This window comes from Diabrotica undecimpunctata, chromosome 7 (genome assembly GCF_040954645.1).
Source record: "Diabrotica undecimpunctata isolate CICGRU chromosome 7, icDiaUnde3, whole genome shotgun sequence".
Taxonomy (NCBI): Eukaryota; Metazoa; Arthropoda; class Insecta; order Coleoptera; family Chrysomelidae; genus Diabrotica; species Diabrotica undecimpunctata.
This window is the reverse complement of record NC_092809.1, coordinates 126,844,534-126,866,422: the sequence shown is the minus strand read 5'-3', so window position 1 is coordinate 126,866,422 and position 21,889 is coordinate 126,844,534. Positions and strand designations below refer to the sequence as shown.

General features: G+C 33.5%; 1 protein-coding gene across 1 annotated transcript in view; it reads left to right on the top strand.

The window, feature by feature from the left end:
* The window catches only part of sif (guanine nucleotide exchange factor still life), a 303,831-nt gene that overhangs the window by 253,778 nt on the left and 28,164 nt on the right, over positions 1 to 21,889 (top strand). Inside the window, exons 10-14 of the mRNA XM_072539215.1 lie at positions 3,524 to 3,632; positions 4,530 to 4,709; positions 8,674 to 8,792; positions 10,336 to 10,512; positions 13,350 to 13,537. Coding sequence (XP_072395316.1) covers positions 3,524 to 3,632; positions 4,530 to 4,709; positions 8,674 to 8,792; positions 10,336 to 10,512; positions 13,350 to 13,537 — 773 coding nt within the window. The remainder of the gene's footprint in view (positions 1 to 3,523; positions 3,633 to 4,529; positions 4,710 to 8,673; positions 8,793 to 10,335; positions 10,513 to 13,349; positions 13,538 to 21,889) is intronic.

Genomic DNA, 21,889 nt, shown 5'->3' with positions numbered 1-21,889 from the left:
CACTAGTGGCTAAAATTCTGGAAACTTTACAAAAATTATCGTTTTTTTAGCAAGACTCGTCTCATGATCATGATTTATATAGTTTACCATTACAATTACAATTTTATTTTATTGTTTTATATTCCTGCATAATATTTTATGTATTTCTCACTATTTTTTTATTAACATCATTATTTAATAAAATATGGAACCAGATTAAAGCGAAACGCCGAACATCCGAGATTTGTGAATGGCAACATTGACAATACTGTATTGCGTCAGGGTTTTGCTAGTCAGTCAACAACCCAACTGGAAGCGGTTAGGTGGCCTTTAGTACAGTTTCGTGCGGCTTCGAGTGTTTATGAGTGACATCAGGTAGTTGTTACTAAGGTGATATTGTTTAATTGTCGGAGAGGAATTCATCAGCGTCGATTCAACGAAAATGACAACCAGAAACCCAAAACGTATTGACTGGTCACCAGGAAAGAGAGCCAAAGCAATTATCCTTCGAGAAGGTTACACTTATCAAGAAATAGCAAACAAATTGGGTGGTGGCGCCACAAAATTAGGTGTAATGAAAGTTTGCAAACGTGGAACGACAAAATCAGCAAAAAGATCTGGCAGAAAACCCAAAGTTAGTCACTACGATGTGCGTAGAATATGCCGACTTTCTTTAGAAGATCGTCGCAGATCGGCAAAAAATATTAACGGTATTGTCAAATCAACTGGATTACAAATATCGGACCGCACTATCAGAAGAAAGTTGTGTGAAAATGGATTGCGAGCACGAATTCCTAGAAAGAAGCCGTTCCTGAACAAAAAACAGAGGCAAAAACGCATTGATTGGGCTTTGGCACACAGAGGCTGGACAGAAGAACAATGGAGTAAAGTAATTTGAAGTGATGAAACCAAAATCTCGATCTTTGGGAGTAACGGAGTGAAGTTTGTTCGCCGCCGACCGGGAGAAGAACTTTTGCCCCAGTGTACTACGGTCACTATGAAGCATCCTGTGAGTGTCATGGTATGGGCTTGCATGACCACTAATGGAGTTGGACGTTTAGCAGTAATAGAGGGCAATATTAATGCAAAAAAAAATATTAGGAAGAGATACTGCAAGCCAAAAGAAACTGCTGCCGACTATCAGAGATTTGTTCGAAGGGGATGCCCAAAAATGCATCTTCCTATAGGATGGAGCGCCTTGTCATACGACTAAGACTTCCATGGAATGGTTGAGAAACCATGATGTTACTGTTCTGCCTTGGCCTGGAAATAGTCCCGATCTAAATCCAATAGAAAATTTATGGTCAAGGCTGCAAGTCTTAGTATCAAGCCGAAACCCAAGCAACAAGAGAGAACTGATAGAAGTCATTATTCAAAACTGGTTTGGAGTTATTACACCAGAAGATTTGGCTCGTCTCGTCAACTCCATACCTCGCAGAATTGAGTCTGTCCTAAAAACAAAGTTTATCCTACCAAATCCTAATTTTGTTGATAATAATCATTGTACCATTTTTTTTTAAATATATCTACTAATAGCTAACGGCTGTTGTTTTATTTATTTTTAAATTTTTAGAGGATTTTCCCCATTAAAATAGATGTTAAATATTAAGTAGAAGCATAAAACGATGTAATAAAATTATAGATAAACTTATAAATAACATAAGTCTTGTGAAAAAGAGGAATGCTGATAACAAAACTAAAATTTTTGAAAAGTTTCCAGAATTTTGGCCACTAGTGTATATATATATATATATATATATATATATATATATATATATATATATATATATATGGTATGCATAAATAAATATCAATGCGTTAATAAAAAAACTGATATTGATAAACTAAGCAATATCTATAATTACATTCTGTCTTACGAAAATTAATACTATAACTTTCCAATATTAGATTTTCTGACTATAAATATTAGAATTTCAAAAAATTTAAATATTCATATTTGGCGCCACTTTGTACGTAACCATAATAACAATCAAGAGCTAGTTATCAACAACAAAAAATATAATAAACAGAAACGAGTGTCTTTCTGACATAAATCAAACAATCAATGTCAAAATGAATTTTTACAAAATTAAATTAAATTGGAATATTGTACTTACATAACTGTATAATTTTTAAAATAAGTTAAGTTTTAATGTTTTGCAAATTTGAAAATTTAATGGATTAACCTCATGTTGTAAGTTTTTTTACTAGTTTTATACAATGCTATTTAGTTCTAATTTCGTTGTATTTACTGATACCATATTTTAGCATATCCTGAAGAAGCAAATAAATTTTGCGAAAGCTTGAATAAAGAACAAAGAGTTTTACTTTCCTGCCCTATTAATGACTGCAACCTCAAAATAAAACTTTATTTTACATAACGTGTCAGTCAATAATACCTAACTACTTTATATATATATATATATATATATATATATATATATACATATTTAACTATACAACAATCTTCTACAGACCGTAGTTTATTGTAAAATCTTAGTTTGTACCAAAATGTTACCAATAATAATTTAAACTTGTTAGATTATACCTAGCTGTACCAACTTGTTGGCCGATATAACTGCAACCTGCTTCGTTGACTCGTCGAAAATAGTTTGTCATTATACAGTGGTTGTTTAAAACGTTAACAGCGTAGATCTTTAATTTATTTTTGTTAACAACATGATATGTCTATTTATACGCCCGCAAAATAAGTTCAAATAATAAAATGGTTATGTGGTTGTAATTCTGGACAACATAGTGTCTTCGTGCTATTCTTAATCTTCCTGATGTAAATATGGAGAATGGTAATTAGGTAGTATTAAAACAATACTTTCCCGAATCAAGTTATCAGTGGAACAGGCAATATTAAGTGGCCTGCGCGATCTCCAGATTTTACACCCATGGACTTCTTTTTTTGTGGACATTTAAAAAGTTATATCTACGATCATCCTAAGGCTAGAGCTCAAAATTTGGATGAATTAAAAAATCGAATAGGAGAAGTCTCCAATTATGTTAAAGCAAAAACTCTTGAGTCTGTTCGCAGAAGTTTTTATGACAAATTGGGATACTATTTAGCCGTATAAGGGCATTTCTGTAGGGCATTAAGAATTATTTCTTATTTTATTAGGAATTATTTTTTATTTTCATTAAGAGTATATTTTTTATTTTATCTTTTTAAAGAAATGCGGTTTTATTTTTAATTCAACCACAAAAATTGTCCACTTTAATAAAAACCGATACAAATGCACCGCTTTATAAACGTCAGTATATTTTTATCGAGTTTATGTACTCTAAGAACTAAACCGGGTATACGTAATGATTGTTTGATGCTAATAAAAGATTTTCTGTCGTGGTATCGGAGATCGCGAATTACAATTACCTTGTACGAGGCAATGTTGCCGATATTAGCACTTTATGTATTTGAAATATCTAATCCAAAACTTAACGTAATGTATATACATATGTAAAGTATTGTTTACAGTTTTTTAAGTGTAAAATCCTCAACCTTTATAATAAATTGTTTTATCTTATTTTTTTTTTTCAGAATGTGCTGTTCTCAATAGCCAGTTCGTTCCTTTACTACGTAAACCACTTTAAACTTTATAGTTCCTTCTGTGCGAGCCACAGTAAAGCTCAAAAAGTTCTACATCCCAGTAAGTATTGACCTTTTTCATATATTATAAAGTTTTTATAAAATTAAAGGTTTGCCAAACTTATTTTAATTTCATTTTTCGATATAAAAAATTTAATCTATTTAATGGAAATGTACAAAAACAATATAAATTTTATATATAATACTTTCAATCAGTATTGAAACGATAATTTACCTTTTATCTATTTATTTTCAGAGTTCTGTAAGTAACACAGTAAACTCATACTAAAGACTAAAAGCAAACAAAGAAAATGCTAAATCTACTAATGATTAAGCATTCTCGACAATGTCAATCTAATAATTTTAAAAAACCTGCATAATAGATTCAAAAATATCTCAAACATATAATAGAATAATTTTTTCGGAGGCATCAGCCATCAGCGATAAGTTGTAGTTCAATCAATTCGGAGCATAATATTATTTGTAATAGTAACTTATATCCTAAAAGTTTTGGCACAAACTTGTATGGCTTTAATATTAATAAAAACAAAATAATACCATGTTGCTTTAGAAACAAAAGTTTGTCTACTTTGTTTACTTTGTTTGTACTGTCAGTTGAGATTTATTTATATTGAAGTTTTTGCTCTATGCATTTCCTGATAATGCACCGACAAAAAATAACTTTGAATGATGGATAACGAAAAAAGGTATATCTATTAATGTATCCATGATGACTATAATTTTTCGTACTGCTCGTGGAAAAGAATAACTCGACAAAGCTAAAGTTATTTTTTTTTTCAATGGTAGTTTTTAGTTTATTTCTAAAACATTTACCTATCAATTTATTATTTATTACTTAAATATTTTCATAATGTATTGTTTTAATATTTAATCTAATCTAATCTAATCTATATTTAATATTATCATATAATAAAATTATATTTTGTTACTTTTCTAGACGAAGGCAACCAGGCACTTCAAGAGTTCTTGTCGGCTCGAAATCCAAAACAGCAACATTCTTCAACTTTAGAATCTTACCTAATTAAACCAATTCAAAGGATACTTAAGTATCCTTTACTTCTTCAGCAACTCGGCAACTTGACTGATCCTGATAGTGACGAGCACCAACATTTATTAGGTAAGCAACTTATTAAATTTGTAAATTGGTACGGAAAAATGCGTGGACGGATTTAAATAGGAAGAAAAAAAGACTATAAAGAACTGTAACTACTGTGTAATAAACAAGAACCTTTGCCAACGAACACGGGTGGTAAAAAATGCAAAGAAGTATGTTACAATGACAATGTTTGTCTTTTTCTATGCCAATGCCCCTCGTCCTCTTCACCTTTGCAACAACACCTCACATGGTACCATCCGTTATGTCGTTTGAGCGGTATTTGCTTAGTAGTTTAATAATTGTTTATTATCTCTGCGGTAGGCTTGTGTCAAGCGGTGGACATACATTACGTGGTAACTATGCTAAGGTCTGTAATACAAAGTACGTAATTAACTACCTGGTGATGTATATTTTTACATGTTGAGTAACAAATCTCCGTGAAAGCTATTTTTTACTAAGAGTTCATGTAAATGATGATAAAAATGTCTTCCCATGACTCAGTAATTTCGCTAAATATTTAAATACATATGCCTTACGTAATATTTCATAATATTATGATACAAAACGATACTGTTTTTTTTACACAATTCATTTCATTTATTTATTGTTCCTATAGTCACGTATTAATCAACATTTTCAACATAGTCAACGTTTTTTCCTAAGAAGTTTAGAAACCTTAATAATTTCAATTTGCTTAGAAAAATTTTATTTAAACGAATAATCTGTATTATAGATCTTAAAAAATATTATATGCCTTAAGCGGGATAAAATTATTATATGCGCGCAACGGATATGCTTACGGTCGCCAGTCAGTCGCCAAGGCGCAAAGCAGATGCACGTACGGTTCAAGCCGCGTAGGTCAAAGTTTAAAGTGCGCTTAAGTGGCTTATTATCTACTAAATAGCTGCGCAAAAAAATCAACGGGTAATTCTAAAATTGTAAACAAGGTTGTAGAATTAAATTACAGACTTGCTCGCAAACTATTTTATTTAGCTTGAGATGACAGGTTTCGACAAATACATCACACTTAGGCATAGAAGGCAAAGATTGCATTTTGCTTGTAAAGATGGCGGTTGAAATAACGAAGATTGGGGAAAATTATTATTTATCCATGAATCCAAATATTGTCTTTTTTCTGATGACAGGCCAAATAGAGTATACAAAAGATCTGGGAACGCTGTAGCGATTGTACACTATCCCAGCATTGTTAGGCCAGTAATGGTGTGAGGTAAAAGTAATTTGTACACTCTACAGTGTTAGTTCGAATAAATATAGGGCGGCTTACAGTACAATGATACATTACAGACATTTTCGAAGAACATGTCTTGCCATTTGCACCATTTATTGGAGAGAATTTCATGCTTATGCATGATAATGCTAGGTTACACATTGCAAGAATTGTGCAGCAAAATTCTCAGGAGGATGTAACTATTGTCATGGTTTATCATACGCGAAGGAAGTCCCGACCTCTGTCCAATATAACATGTTTAAAGTAACGAAGGGAGACGACTACGATACAACTACGTATCCAGCCAAACAAATTAAATCAACTGGTTTTGCGAGTGGTTGGTTATTTTTGGAAATTTGGAATAAACTGATTAAGGCGAAAGAATAACATACAATAAAGTAAACAACTTCTAATGTATAATGGTATATATTTAAAAATTATATAAAATTTAAATTATCTAAACGGATTAAAAATTTACTAGAAAAAACGTTTTTAGTCTTACTAGACTATCATAGTCAAAACAGCATATTAGTAATTGAAACTAGCCACACAATAAGATCTATCAGAACTATCTATCTCTAATCAATCAACCCTTACTATAGGTACATATTAAAAATCTTAAATTTTAAGATTGATGTAACACGAGATCGATGTTAAAAAGTTTCTTTAAAGGAACGTACTGATTCCTACCCGAAAAAAGGACGTGAGTGTCCTAAATAAGGTACCAGCTGGTATCATTCTTCATTCGATAGACTGGAAAACATAACTAGACTAAATTACAAACTTGTTTCAAATTCAGTGGTTAAAAATTCTCAAAAAAAAAAAAATAAAACAATATTTGAAAAAGAAACTGTTATTTATTGTTTAATTGAGTAATACAATATAATATGGTTTCAAATATAAAATATCCTGCTTAAATTGTTTAATACACTCACGATCATAAAATTCGGGTCACCTTGAAAATTTCAAGGTCAATTTTATTTTTGCCTCTCGTGAAGTAATAACTTTTTCTTAGGCTAATGTATTTTTTATTTGTCATCAATATTGCCTCCCCTTGCTCTAATAACGGGGCATACTCTTAATTTTTCTCCGGATTACATGTTGTGGTATGTTATTCCACTCTCTTACTAACAGATCCTTAAACTCCTGTGCGTTGTTAGGAGAAGGTGTATGCGTTTGAATACGTTTTTTCAAATCGTCCCAGAGATGTTCGATGGGATTCAGGTCTGGATACCTAGCTGGTCAGGGTAACCTCGTAATTCCAACCTCGTCCAAGTATTGCATACTGACCGCAACTTGCAGTCGCGCCTTGTCCTGCATAAAAATGGCGTCTTCTCCAAGTTCTGCCATGGTGGGCATAACATGTTTTTCCAAAATCTCCGTAATGTACCTTCTTGCAGTTAAGGACCCATTTTCGATCAAGGGTAATTCTGTGCGGAAGTCGGAAGATACACCTACCCAAGCGATGGCTGAGCCTCCACCAAATGGCATTCTTGGAGCTATGCGAGCTTGTGAAAATCGTTCAGCGGTTCTCCTCCAAACTCTTACACGTCCATCGGATCCAGTTAGGCAAAAACATCTATTCTAACATTCATCTGAGAATAACACTTTGCTCCAATCGTTAATTAACAATGCGCGTATTGTCGAGCAAAAGCTAGTCGTGCAACTCGATGCGCCCGACGAAGGAGCAGTCCTGTAGCCATTACACGAGAAGATAGTTCAGAAGAATGAAGTCTTCTTCTGACTTTTGCAACGCTAATATAGCGATGTCGTACTTCCTTTAGATGATTTCGATGCATAACCGCAGTTAAGGTCCGGTTTCGTAAACTCTAAAACACAAGGAAACGGTCATCTCGTGTCGTGGTCGTTCTTCTTCGTCCAAAGCCAGGTCGTCTGGTTAGCACACCCGTCTACTGAAAGCGTTGAAGCACTCGTTGAAGCGTAGAAATGCTTACGCCAACAGTTCTTGTGACTTGTCTTTGAGTGTGACCGTCTTCCACAAGCGCAACAATTCGTGCCGTTTCAACAACAGTTAAATGCATTTCTGGCAAATAATAAACACTAATAATGGCACTAATAAACACCAACGATGTCAATAATAAACGTTTATTCGTTGCGTTTGAACAGAAAGTCGAAGCCACTCGAAGCACAAATGAGACATTTAAAACAAGCGGCAGTTACAGGTACCCTTCATTTTGGGAAGTGTGCACTTTTCCGCGAAATCGGCACTAGGAATTGGAATTCTTTGTTACAAGGGAAACCGCTAAGCCGACAACAATTCTTAGAAACATGCATTAGATTGTATTTATGTTATTATTATTTACGATAAAGCTCGTTAAAAATGAAATATCGGTGATTTTCAAGGTGACTCGGATTTTATGATCGTGAGTGTATTAAAGCGCCACTGTAAAGCTGTCTTAATCGTCAACGAAATGACTGGCATGGAAGGAAGCAAAATACCAAAAATCGTTCTAAATGAGTAGCCGTAAATGTGAAACACACAAGAGGACTCGCAAGATAAAGGTGATAGAAAAAACTTTTGGAAGATTTGAGGACTACTGCAATTTTGAACTGTAAAGAAAAGCTACCCTCTAATATCGACATACAGTACATCTATGTTTTGAAAATAAAAATATCATTAAAGATAATAAAGAACCAGTTTTAAAAAATAAATACTATTATCATTATTAATTTATATTACTTAAGTTTAAATGTAAGAAAGTGGTTAATGTTTATGCATTTATCTCTATTTTCCAGAGGCCTTAAAAGGAATGGAGAAAGTAGCCGAACATATTAATGAAATGCAGAGGATACACGAAGAGTACGGTGCTATCTTTGACCACTTATTTAGGCAGCACCAAAAATCATGTAAACAAGTAAGTAACTTTATTTATACGACAAATTCTAAATTGTACTATATTTTATCTGTTCTTAATCGAGTTTATTCAATATGTTAACTAACTACATTCGTATTGAACAGCCGATCGGTTAAATATTGTTAGACTATAATACTTTCCAATGTTAGACAATAATTTCCCCAAATAAATATTTAACCTTAGAGGTGAGACTATAATACTCTACCTGATATAATACTCTCCTTTTTGCTCAAAAATATTATAAAAAGTGTTATGTTTGAACTCTGACCAATTGATTAACATTTACATTGATGAGGATTTATATTACGCAAATATCTAACAATAAAACACTGAAAACTTTTATGTTCAACACTTCCACAAAATTAATTTTAAATTATTATCACTACGCAGAGTGCCTTTCTCAAGTGATCTATTTTTTTGTGTGTTTACACTTTATAGTCTTTAACTGAATAAGTTGAGGAGGGAGAACTGTTTGTCCCAAGTTGGATATTCAGAGTTACGTCTTTATTTTTAATTTTTATTTGTAAGATAGCTTAAGGCCTTTATTTTGAAAGTGAAGAATTTGAAATTCGTCATGAAATGAATGGTTATGGTCTAGAAGGTAATGTGCTTACGCAGAATCTGTTTTTCTATTATTGAAAGCCCTTTTATGCTCTGGTATTCGTTTGATAAAAGTTCTACCAGTTTGACCGATATAAGTTTTTAGGCGATATCCACATTTAAGTTTGTATACACCAATGTGTAATTGCTTTTCCTTTTGGGTCTTGTTATTCTTAATATATTTGCCTAAGTTATTTGTTTTAAAAGCTGGTGTTATTCCTTTCTTTTTTATGTGTTTGGTTATTTTTTTTTCATAACTTGCCTGTATATGTAATCGAGCACAAGGTACTGGGGTGTTTCTCTGGTGGTGGATTAAATACTAATTTCAGGGCTTTCTTATGTAGTTCTTGATTTAAAATTTTATTTATTCTGTGTTCGTCTTACCCATTGTGTACTGATATTTGCTTAACGATATTCAATCTTATCCAAAGTTGTTTTGACATGAAGATTTTGTATTTTATTTATTCCAAATTTTCTTAAGATATAAGTAGTACTGTTTAATTATAATTAATCAAAACAAAGTAATTTACATTAGCTGAATTTAATTTTTTTTTTAAATTGGCATTTTAAAATTTAACACGTTCACTGCCACGTTGATAGGGCCAACACTGATACTTCCTCATTCGACTACATATATATTTTATCTTATCAGGCTATATTGGTCCCATGAAGTCAACACATTGTCTAATATCTGCTGGGCTGTTGGTACATATTTAACTATGTACGACTGCACAAATGCACTTTTTTTGATCAAAATTTGTTAGATTTTTTCATAATGCCAAACGTGATTCCTATAAGAATATCATAGGACTTACATGCTCTAAAAGCTACATAAAGCACATGTTCACATCAGAAAATATTTACATCTATATAAAAAATGTACAATACATGTTTTGGTACATGCCAGAATATCATACAATATAATATACTTTTTATTTTGCAGACGATAGACCTAAGCCCAGGTGACCTTTTATATTATGGAGGAGTAGAATGGCTAAATATTTCGGATTTCCTAGGAAAAATTAAAAAAGGATTGGAATTGCATGCCATGTGTTTTGTTTTTAAGACTGCCGTTGTATTCCTTTGTAAAGAGCGATTAAGGCAAAAGAAAAAGCTTATGGTAAGTATACGATTAAATATAAAAATGTAATACTATATAAGCAATTAACTCTTTAGTAAGCAAAACCCTGTGGTTCATTTTTTTTTTAATTTTAATTCATTACGTTTAGAAGATTTAGAAGTTGGTAAAAGAAGAACTAGAAGCCTTTGTGTAGGACGCCTGAAAATTAATAAGAATATCAGAATAAAAAGTAGACCTAATAATCTTAAATTTAATATTATTCTTCATTACAGCAATAGAAATACATAGCCAAAGAGCCCGAAACTTTTTTCTTTTAAAAGAAAGGAAAAGCATAAAAATATGAGAGGAGGAAGAACTATCACCTTAAATTTAATAGAGTTTTTGCTTACAATAAGAGGAAACTCTGTGCCAAGTTTTACGAATATAGAACTGTTTCTTCAAGAAAAAAACTGCGTGAAAATATAGGAAGATGAAAAAGAACTATTGCGCCAAATTTAATAGGGTTCGTTTTTAGACCTAGAGGATATACGTCCCAAATTTCAAGACTAGATTTTTTCATTTAAGATCTATGACACAGACTGAAAACTATACTATCTCAATAAGGTCCTCTAGAGTCCTTAATGACTATAACCTAATATTTTATGCAAACACTTTCTTCTTTCTCAGTTTTTCCTTTTCCAGGGGTCGCTGTTCCTTAATCTTCACCGCTACTCATTTCTGTCCATCGGGTCTTCTTCACCTAAACCTTTCTCTCTTAAGTCCTATGCAATACTGCTCTTCCATCTTCTCCTCGGTATTCCTTTACCTCTTTTTTCATCACCTTCTAACAGGTCCATCCTTTCTCCCCCATTATTATCATCTACACGTCTGACATGACCAAACCATTACAGTCTTTGTTCTTGAATCATTTATGAGACTGTAGTCACCCTGGCTCTTTTCCTAATCAAGTGGTTTCTGATCCTATCCCTTCTAGTCTTACCCACCGTAACATTTTCATATCAGCTACCTCCATCTTCTTTTCCTGGATCTTCTTTACAGGTCACACTTCACCGCCGTACACCAACATAGGTCTCACCACACTCTTGTTTATCTTTCCTTTTAGCCCTTCCCCGATTTTTCGAGACAAAATACCCTGATCATTTGCTTCCAGGTAAGCCAACCAACTTGTATCCTGTGGGCAATTTCTCGATCTAGTGTCCCACTTTCCGTTATGTAGGAGCCAAGGTATTTAAATCCTCCTACTCCTACTAGCTTCTCCTCAACCACTCCTCTTCCTGCTAACCACATATACTCCCGTTTTTGACCTGCTAACATTAAGTCCTCCCTCTTCAATAGCCCTTTTCAAACAATACAATTTCTCCTACAAAATTTCTTTGTTCTCCTCTACTATAACAAAATTACACAGGTAAGAACAGTATATAGCCTTGATGTTACTAGAAAACTTTTGGTCAATCCGACAGCAGTCCTTACTTTGGTGTACGCTCCCTCATACATATCCTTCATGAGCCTTACGTACTTCTCAGAAACCAATTTCTGCCTCATACATTTCCTTAGCTCTTATCTAGGAACTGTGTGGTACGCCTTCTCAAGATCTATAAATATCAAATGTAACTTTCTTTTCTTCTCGCTGTATTTCTCTATCAACTGTCTCTTCCTGGCATAAACCCAAACTGTTCTTCTCCTATCGATGTCTCTCTCCTTAACCTTTGCTTCACAGTTCTCTCCCAATCTCTCCTCTGAATATCCCCTTTATCTTTATACAATGATACAATTACAATCCCTCTCTCTCCATGCATTGGGCATGCTTTCTTCCTCACATATCCTACACATCATTTGCCACAAAATATTATCCCCTTACTCTTCTAGAGCCTTTCAAACCTCAGCAGGTATTATATCAGGTTCGTTACCGGTCCTTACCGTTCTTCGTTTTATTTAACGCCCAGACAAATTTATCTTTCGCTATCCCCGGTATTACATTCTCATTTGGGATCGCATATCCTCTGTCTCTCCTCTGGTGTGCTTTATTTAGCAACTTACTAAAGTACTTTTACCATCTTTTCTTTATTTCAACATCGGTCCGTAACACCTAATCTTCCGCACGTGGGTCAAGTCCTTTGATGAGTTGTCCCTTGCTTTAGCAACGCTGTATAACCTTTTCATCCCCTGGGGTGTTTCCAACCCTTCATGCTGCTGTGCAGACGATCTTTCCTTAGCAGCTTCCTTTTTTTTAGACCTGCCACACCTTTTTCTAGCCTCATTCTGCTCTCTAACCTTCTGTTGCACCTTATCATTCCACCACCCCTTTCATTTTCTCCCATTTCCCATTTCATGACTTCTGTAGTTATTTTATGAAAGTTGTTAAAATGTAAATAGATAATTTCTGTTTATAATTAAATTATCAACAAGCTGCTCGATTTGTTAAATACATACAACTTATATTGTATTATTAACCGATGTTAAGCTGAGGTCAAGATGGGATTGTTCAGCAGCTAAAAAAAATATTTTTCTGAAGCCTTACTACATATTTTTCACCTAAAAAAATAAAAATAAAATAAAAAATTTACCATCATTTGTTAAACAACAAACTAAAGTGGCAAATTAAATCGTCTTGTATATGACTTTTTTTAAATAAAACTGATAAATCTGCGTCTCTTAAGAAATACATATGACCATCAGTCATTAATTATGGAATATTTGATGATGATCATGTTTTCTCAATTATGAATAAAAATTTAGTTTTGTACTTGACTACCCTTCAGAATCAATGTAACAATATAATCATATACAAGAAAATTTAATATTTTTTACACTCTCTGATAAAGGACCTTTTTCAAATCGATATATTAGAAAGTTCTAAATGTATTTTCCATTTTTAGGGCGTAGCCAGTAAAAGTTCGTCGTCGGAAGTCGAAATAATTAGGTATCAGGTGCTGATCCCCGTAACGGAAGTTCAAGTAAGAGCATCATCCGCGAAGGATATGGATTCCCATTTCCTTTGGGAATTGATACATTTAAGGAGTCAATTACAAAGGAGATCCGAAAAGGTCTATGTTCTCTCTAATAGGTAAGGCGACTCCTACTTTTTTTTTTAATGTAATTTGCAGATATATAATTTAATCACTTGACGTATAATATTAAAGTAAATTACAACTTTTTTTAACAATACTGATAGCTATAACGAACAGGAAAGGTTAAATAAATAATTTAATTTGGAGTATTGTCGAAAAAAGCAAATTGCTCATCAAAATAAAAGCTATCACTATTTATTTACTATTCAATTTATGTTTTTTGCACTTTAATTTTCATAGTATTTAATTTCTTCTTGATTAACATTATTATTTAAAGATTTTAAATGACCAACTCCTTAGTATATCATCTTACAGGAGAGTTACCCATGAATGAGACTTAAATTTCATGTGGCCAAACCATTATTTAGGTTTTAGATTTGTTATCTTAATAGAAAAACAAATTTTTCTTTACTTTGGGCTGTCGATACTCTTTCATTTTGTAACTATTTTATTTATTTTTTAAATATTCAGCTAAGATAATTTAACTATTTCAAAATACAGTTAGAATAAGATTCTTGAAGGCAAGTGTGCAGAAACAGTCCAACTATTTCATGAAGAAAATCTATATATCCAAAAACTCAATGTCTGTGACAACAGGCTCCAAAAATTGGCCACCTAATATATAAAGGGATATTCGACGATGTCACGGTAATAAACAAGGAAACAACTGGTAGTGACCATCAGATAGTTAGGCGAAAATAAACAATAAAAATAAAGAAGAAAGAAAAAAGATCTTTGGAGAAGAAAATGGAGGAGTACTCCGAGCGGTAACATCATCTTAGATGCAGCAGAGATAACCAATAAGAAAACTTCATTTGTTACAAAACATAAACCAGTTTCTTGGTGGAATGAATAATGTAAAACATCGATCGAAGCTTCCAAAAAAGCCTTTAACTAACACAAAATATATAATACACCTAACAATAAAATAGAATTTTAAAAAACCTTAAGTTACAGCTCAGTTAACAATAAAAACTTCAAAAACAATGCGTTGGAACAATTTGTGTGCAGTATAAATAAGAATATATATAATATATTTCATACGTCTGAAATGGGAAAGTATGTGAAAAAATTGGTTGTTGAAGAAAATGGAGAACTAATGATAAACATGCTGTTTTTTAAACAGCGACAAAATAACTAAATAGCAACTTTTCATATTCTAGATAGTTTTACTAAACGATATCACCAAATACATACTGTCTAATTAATTTAAAATAGATTTGTTCGCAGATTCGCTCGTGTTATTAAATGACTTCATCCAAATTATTCAAGTCCCTTGTGCAGCAGTGCATCAAACGTGGTTTCTCTTTATCACTTTGGAAATCAAATTTGAGAATTAAATATATCTACTTTGACAACTAGTGCAAACTAATGGTTTATTGGATATGTGAAAGCTTTATAATTATCCAACGTTTCCTCTAAAATGGAATCTAAACCGGTATATCTCTATTTCCGTCCGGTGTGCTGAAGTGTTAATTGGAAACAGATATATTGAATGCTTCAATATTCAAGTTATTATTACGACTCTTGAAAGCGACGATTTGACGATAATTTGATAATATCTAAATAACACTTATTTAAATTTATATAAGCAATAAAATAATTAAATATTAAAGCAAAGATACTACTACTAAATGTCGATTTATAACATTCTCTGCCATTTTCCAACTTCTAATTGCCACTTTGTCCGTTTATTACATAGGCCCTCTTCTATGTTTCTTTTCCTCTCTTCTTTGATCGTCTATTCTGTGTATATATCTGAACCAGATAAATTGTTTTGTTAATAAGTCATCTCTGATCGTTCGTATAATTCTCATTATTTCTCTAATGCGCTCGTTGTTTTTTTTTTCAATGGCTAAACCTCACAGATGGATAGAGTAATAATTTTTACTCTAGTCTCATATACAAACCCTCTCTTTACTTTCTTTGCTAATGGATTGGTCCCAGAAATTATTGTTTAACATTTTAATGAGTTTCCTACCTGCCGTATTTATTTCTCTTATGGCTTTGTCCATTATTCTATCGTGCGAGATATTAATACCAAGATATTTCTAGTCACAGCAGTGCTTTATGGTAGTTCTGTCGTCTATGAGATTTTTTTGTTACCCTCCAACGCCACGTATTCGGTTTTTTTTTGTTACGTCTGTACCCCATATACTCTTCAATTAATTTTCGAGTTATATAGTTTAAATCATTATAATCTTAAGCAAATATTAGTTGAATGTCTGCAAAGTTGAGCGGATATATCATAGTGTTCGTGAGTGATATCCCCATTGTTCTACATTTTGGTTTCCATCTTTTTAAAGCGCTTTCGAGGTTAAATTGGGTAACAAGCAACATCCTTACTTTAATTCCTTTGATGTTACAATTCCTGTTGTTATTGTTGTGTTTCAGTTGTTATTTTTGTTATGGATTGATTGTGTAGTATGTATTTTGACAACTTTTATTAATTCTATATTAATATTCGTACTTTTCAGATATACTTGGTACCCAACCAAAACATTACTATTGGTGAACAATAAATAGAACTCCTAAATAAATAACAATATCTAGGATATGAAATTATGATTGGTATTGATAATCAAACCCATGAACTGAAGAGAAGAATCTTGGGTGGATAGCATATGGAAAACTGAGAAAAATTTTTAAAAGTGAACTGTCCACATACCTAAAGAGAAAAGTATTTGATCAATGCATTGTTCTCCCAGTACTGACATACCGAAACCCTTACTTAAAAAAAAACCTCAACTACCAATCTGAGAGGCATACAGAGAAGAATGAAGCGATTCATGTTAGGAAAAACTTTGGAAGACAAAATAAAAAACGAAGGGATCAGGAGGAGAACCAAGGTAACTGACGTGATCCAAAGGATAGCCAGACTAAAATAGAGATGGACAGGATACATGTCTAGAATGACAGATGGGCGATAAACAAAGATTGGAATTAAGACCAAAGGAAGACGAGAAAAACGTCGGTCGACCATCTACAGGATGGACTGACGATTTAAGAAGGATAAATAAAAACTGGATAAGAGCGGCACAAGATTGTGAAAGGTAGCTCTTTTAGACAGCAGACTCAGGTTTAATTTAAATAAAAATATATTCGAAATAAATAAATAACAAAATAAAATTGTATCCTCGATAATATGTACAAATGTACAAAATTTAAATGTCAATCCTAGCACAATATCGATGCATGGCTCCATGACTTATTGTTTAATACCTGTGAAAAATAAAATAGAATTAATTTAATAAAAATCGAAACGATAATACGTTGTGTTAAAACACACACGCTGAGGAAAATGAATGATGGTTTTTAAAATTGGACGGATCGATCAACTTTCGATCCGGCAAGGAGCGGGAAGTGACTAATCAACACTTAGACATAAAACAGGTCTATCTAAGATCCATACTCTAAGACCTAGCGGTAAGGAGCTGCCACTCTAGCAGAAACATTTGGTCTTCGGTCAACACCCTAGAGCCAGTGGAGTTGTTCCCATATCAACACTCTGGGAGATCTCGATTCTCTCATGCGCCGGCTCTTGTTTTATACCGTTGTCGGCCTTCCATCTCCTCTAGCGGGCATTAATCTAGGTGGAAATCAGGGGAGCAGTGCGTGTGTACGTAGCGTTCGCAGGATGGTGGTGATAGCTGGCAATGCACATCGTTATACCCACTTCTCTTTGGGAAAAAAATGTAGCATACATTTTTTTCGTGGCGTGGAATCTACAACTGCGTGATCCCATCCACCCTTCTTGTCAATTTGATCTGGAGTCTTCTGCCGTTGTTGTCGTTGAGTCATTCGGAATTTTTTTGTTCCCTTTTCCACCAGTTCTCTCGGGAAGATTTTCTCCAAGTCGGAATTGTTTCCTGGCTGTGGCTTCCCCGGGGTCATCATTGCTGCGGTTTCAGGTCCTGCCGGTGGCTGTCCTGTTGGTGGCGTACCGAATATTTAGTGAAACCTGTTGAGTATGCATTCTGCTTCCTTCTTTGGCATGACAGGCAACTCAGATCTCTCGGGTGTTCCCAGAAGGCTCATTTCTTCGGGAATGTCTAGGATGTCTTCCATGGCTGATTGCTGGCTAAACTGTGTTCTGCTTTTAAATTTCGCTAATTAAGTGGGGATAGGATTTTTTGGAGGTGCCTCACCCCTCCATCGTTTGCGGTTGCTACTATTCGACAATTATAGTTTTACCATTACCGGTGATATAAGTGATGCTACTGTGTATAAACCTGAATATTTTGGCGCCAGCTTACTGGTAAAAGCTTCTCTTGTCAAGAATAGAAAATGTTCCTGTTTCATGACCTGATCTCCTGGGTGCGGACGCCAGTCTCTTTGCCTTAGATGCAGTCCCTCGTGATGTTTCTTCTGGTCTTCGAAATTATGTTCCATGTGTACTTCTGCCAGGTCCCTTAATGCTTCAAATTTATTCCAGTTTTCCGTGGACCTCTGTATATCTTACCATTTAATCTGCATCTGTTATATCTAACTTCCTTCCGAAATTAGGAAGCGCTGGTGAAAATCCTGTCAAATCATGTCTTGACGAATTTATGGCGTGGCAAAACTCCAGTATAAATTTATCCCACTCTTTATGGTTATCCTCCATGTATGTAGCTATTGTTGTTATCAGTACCTTGTTAGTTCTACTAAATTGTATTGTGGCGAGTAAAGTGGTGTAAGGACGTGATTTATGGTGTATGTTTTTAGGAACGTTTTAAAATAATTGCTACTTGTGAATTGTGAACCGTTATCCGAGATGGCTTTCTTTGGGACTCCGAACTGCATGAATACTTCTAAGCTCAGAGTGTCGATGATGGTGATTGCAGAGGCTTTCTTTATTAGTTGGGCGATAATCCATTTCGTAAACCGGTCTTGGATAACTATCAAAAAATGTTCTTTTTTGTAAATCTTAGGAATTGTCTCTTTAAATCGATTGAGACAATATGCCAAGATTTTCTGCAATGGATGGTTGCATATTTTCTGCTGGTTGCATCTGTAATAGTTTACACTGAGGGCATTTTCTACCGACTCTAGCATAGTCCGCAATTTGTTTAAACATTTTAGGTCAGTATTATTTTTGCCAAATGACAAAATCGGCATATGGCCTTCACAATTCCTAAGTGGCCTGCTGTAGTCGAGTCGTAATCTTCCTCCAGAAGTTCTTTCCTTTTATTCCCTGGTACACATAATTTCAATTGATTGTTAAATTCTGGTTTTGCTAAATTTGGGCTACTCCAAATATGTTTACAGTTTGTATTTGTTGTCTAGTATTTGTGAATCAGCAAATCTGTCTGTGTTTCGGAGGACATCTCCGTATAAATTATCGTACCAATTGAACGATTTTAGTGCTGATGCTAATAATTACAGCTCTGGTTCTTCGCTACGGGTTTCTTGTGGTCGTCGGAATAAATCATCTGCTACCGTGTTAAGGACTCGCTGTCTATGTATTACCTCAAAGTCGTTGGCAAGATGGTGGCGATAGCTGCCGATGCACATCATTACAAGATAAACGGGGTTGGAAAAACGCGGAAGAGGGCTACATATATTTAGCAGTATACTCTTGAGGTTGGATGATAATTCGTATTTATAAATAATTACTACAGCTTCTTCACTGAAACGCTGTCGTAGGCTTTCCGTCGACGAACAGCGTATGAATTTCTTAATTCTGTGCCATCTTTTTTTCTATTATTTGGGTTAAACTCACAAGTTCCAGTGAACATGATATACTTTCAGAAAGGTGGAGTACCACCCCATTACCAAATTAATGTTCGGCAGTGTCTCTACTGAATATTTCGAAATCGGTGGGTAGGTAGGCGAGGATCGACGGAGTGGCCAGCATGGTCTTCTGATCTGACGCCGTTAGACTACTTCTTAGGGCTTTATGTCAAAAATATTATAGAAAAATTTAAACCTCTGACTTAGCTGATGTAAGAAGACGAATAACGCTTTAGATTAGATCGGTCACATCTGAGATATTGCGTAACGTTAGAAAAAATTATTATTATAAAAGATTATAATGTTACCAAGACGTTCGCGGTGAATTTTTTTACCAAACAAGACAACAAACAAGAAATAAATAGTATCACTTATTAATATTAATAAGCAGTTTGTTATAGCAGATCATTTTCTTTTTTTCTTAATGTTACTTTTTGCAATAAATCTGAAAACACTTAATATTTTCGATATTATTAATATAGGTAAGTTGGTATTGGCCACTGTTACATGATATACCCCGTATGGAAAGTTTTTATTGTAAAAAATGCGCAAGTAAAAATAAGAATCAACGTGTCCTAGCGTTTTTTTTAACACGCCTTCATTTATTTATTATCGAATTTGATCCATTTGGCTGTTTCACTCTCTATATATCTTGTTTTACAAACCAGTTAGCCACAGGACGGAACAAGAGATAAAAAATCTTAAGACGAAATATTTTGGTGATTAATTTCATAAGCCACTATCAACTAAAATGTCAACAAAAGCAAGTAAAGAACTCGTTTATAAAAAAAATATGACACAAAAAGAACTTTCATAAATAACCTATTAAATTTTTCTGTCGCTTGCTGAAAACTATAACTGACTTTTTGATATTAAAACTAAATACTGGAATAAGTTGAACGTATCAAACTCTTTACGGCGATTAAAAGGATGAAAAGTGTCGTTATTATCGATGCTAAAGCTATCCTGACAAAAATAGGACACAAATACATTGCTGTTCTAGATCTAGATATGAAAGTCTTTAATCTTATCATATAATTGTCCCATTACTCAATTTTTGGAACAGGTGCGTTAGATTCGTTTTGTACATGTCCATCAATTTCTTCATGACACACTTCAGTAGCTTTTGTAAAATATATTAAGATTTGTGGATTTTCTGCTTTATAAATATATACAGATTGAACGAATTTAAAACGGAACATACGAAATCAATGTATTTCGGCTCAACTCCGCTCTAGGTGGTTGGCCAACAAAAGGTTGTCAAATAATTATATTATAAAAATCCAATACTTCAGCGGGCTGCTGGATTCGGAACTCATTCAAGAACAAGTCAAAACTCCACCCAAATAGGTTGCCTAGAATTACTGAAAAAACTAGACTAAACAAGCAGTTATTATGCTGTCAAACCACTTATCGCTTCCTTATAGTCCAAGAGATAGAGCCGAAATTTTGAACTGATCAGTAATATGACATTTCTCTATAGGAATATATTCATTGTAACTGGGTTAAGACTTTGCCTTACAGGCGGACGCCCCCCGTGGTACAGGGGGTGGCTATACGGGGATGAAGTTGTCATTTTTTTCGGAAAAATTAACGATCGATAATATGGCTGAAAATTTGCCCAGAGTAAGATCTTGGTATAACTAGAAGAAATCCCAAAGGGCGGACGCGAGAGTAGATACATAAGGTGTGGCGGACAGGGGTGAAATTGCAATTTTTTGGGGAAAAATTAACGATAAGTAATATGTCCGCCATTTTCATGGCTCATTATTTAGCCCCTAAAAACTTTAAATCCAAAAGGGCGGACAGCTAGGTTGGTACAGAGAGCCCCAAAACGGGGTCAAATGTACCACTTGCCTGCGCATTTTGAGTCTCGGCAACAATTTTCAAACTGATTTTATTATGATATTTTTATACCGATTGATTTGAAAATTTGTATGCTCACTTCTGTTACTATTCTGAGAAGTGTCAAGTAGAGTTTTCCTCAAAATTTTCCAAAAAAATTTCCGTAAATGAAAATTTTCGTAATTTTTTGAGGTAAAATCTAATTTGTAGAATCCTTTCGATTTTCTGTAAATTATACCATGATTTTTTTCCAAAAATTTTCAAATGATTTTTCCGATAAGAAAAAAAAATTTAGAAAAACTTTCCTAAAACATTTGATAAAACTCTACGTCATCGTCTGAATCTTTTATAGAATATTTTGTAGTATTAAAATGATATTATGATAATGTTTTTTTTTCCAAACTAAAGTCATATTTACTTTACAAATCACATTTTTTTTTCTTAAATATAAATATTTTACGAATTAATTTTTAATTGCATCTGTCAAATAACTGTCAAAGTTAAACTTGATAATTAAAAGTTCTCCTATTAATTTTTAATAATTGTGTGTATATTAAACAGTATTTAATAGTTATATTACAATTAATTAGTATTCAAAATTCCCATTGATGTAGCCAACGAGTAAACATTACCTTGTGATGTGATAATTCGAATTATTTTGTGTGTTATGGAAAAAGCAATTATTATTGGACTATAATATTATTATATTCAACTGAAGTAAAACTGCAGATACAGGTAACTGTTATATTCCTATTATTTTATCCACAGTGTCCTAATAGGACGACTGT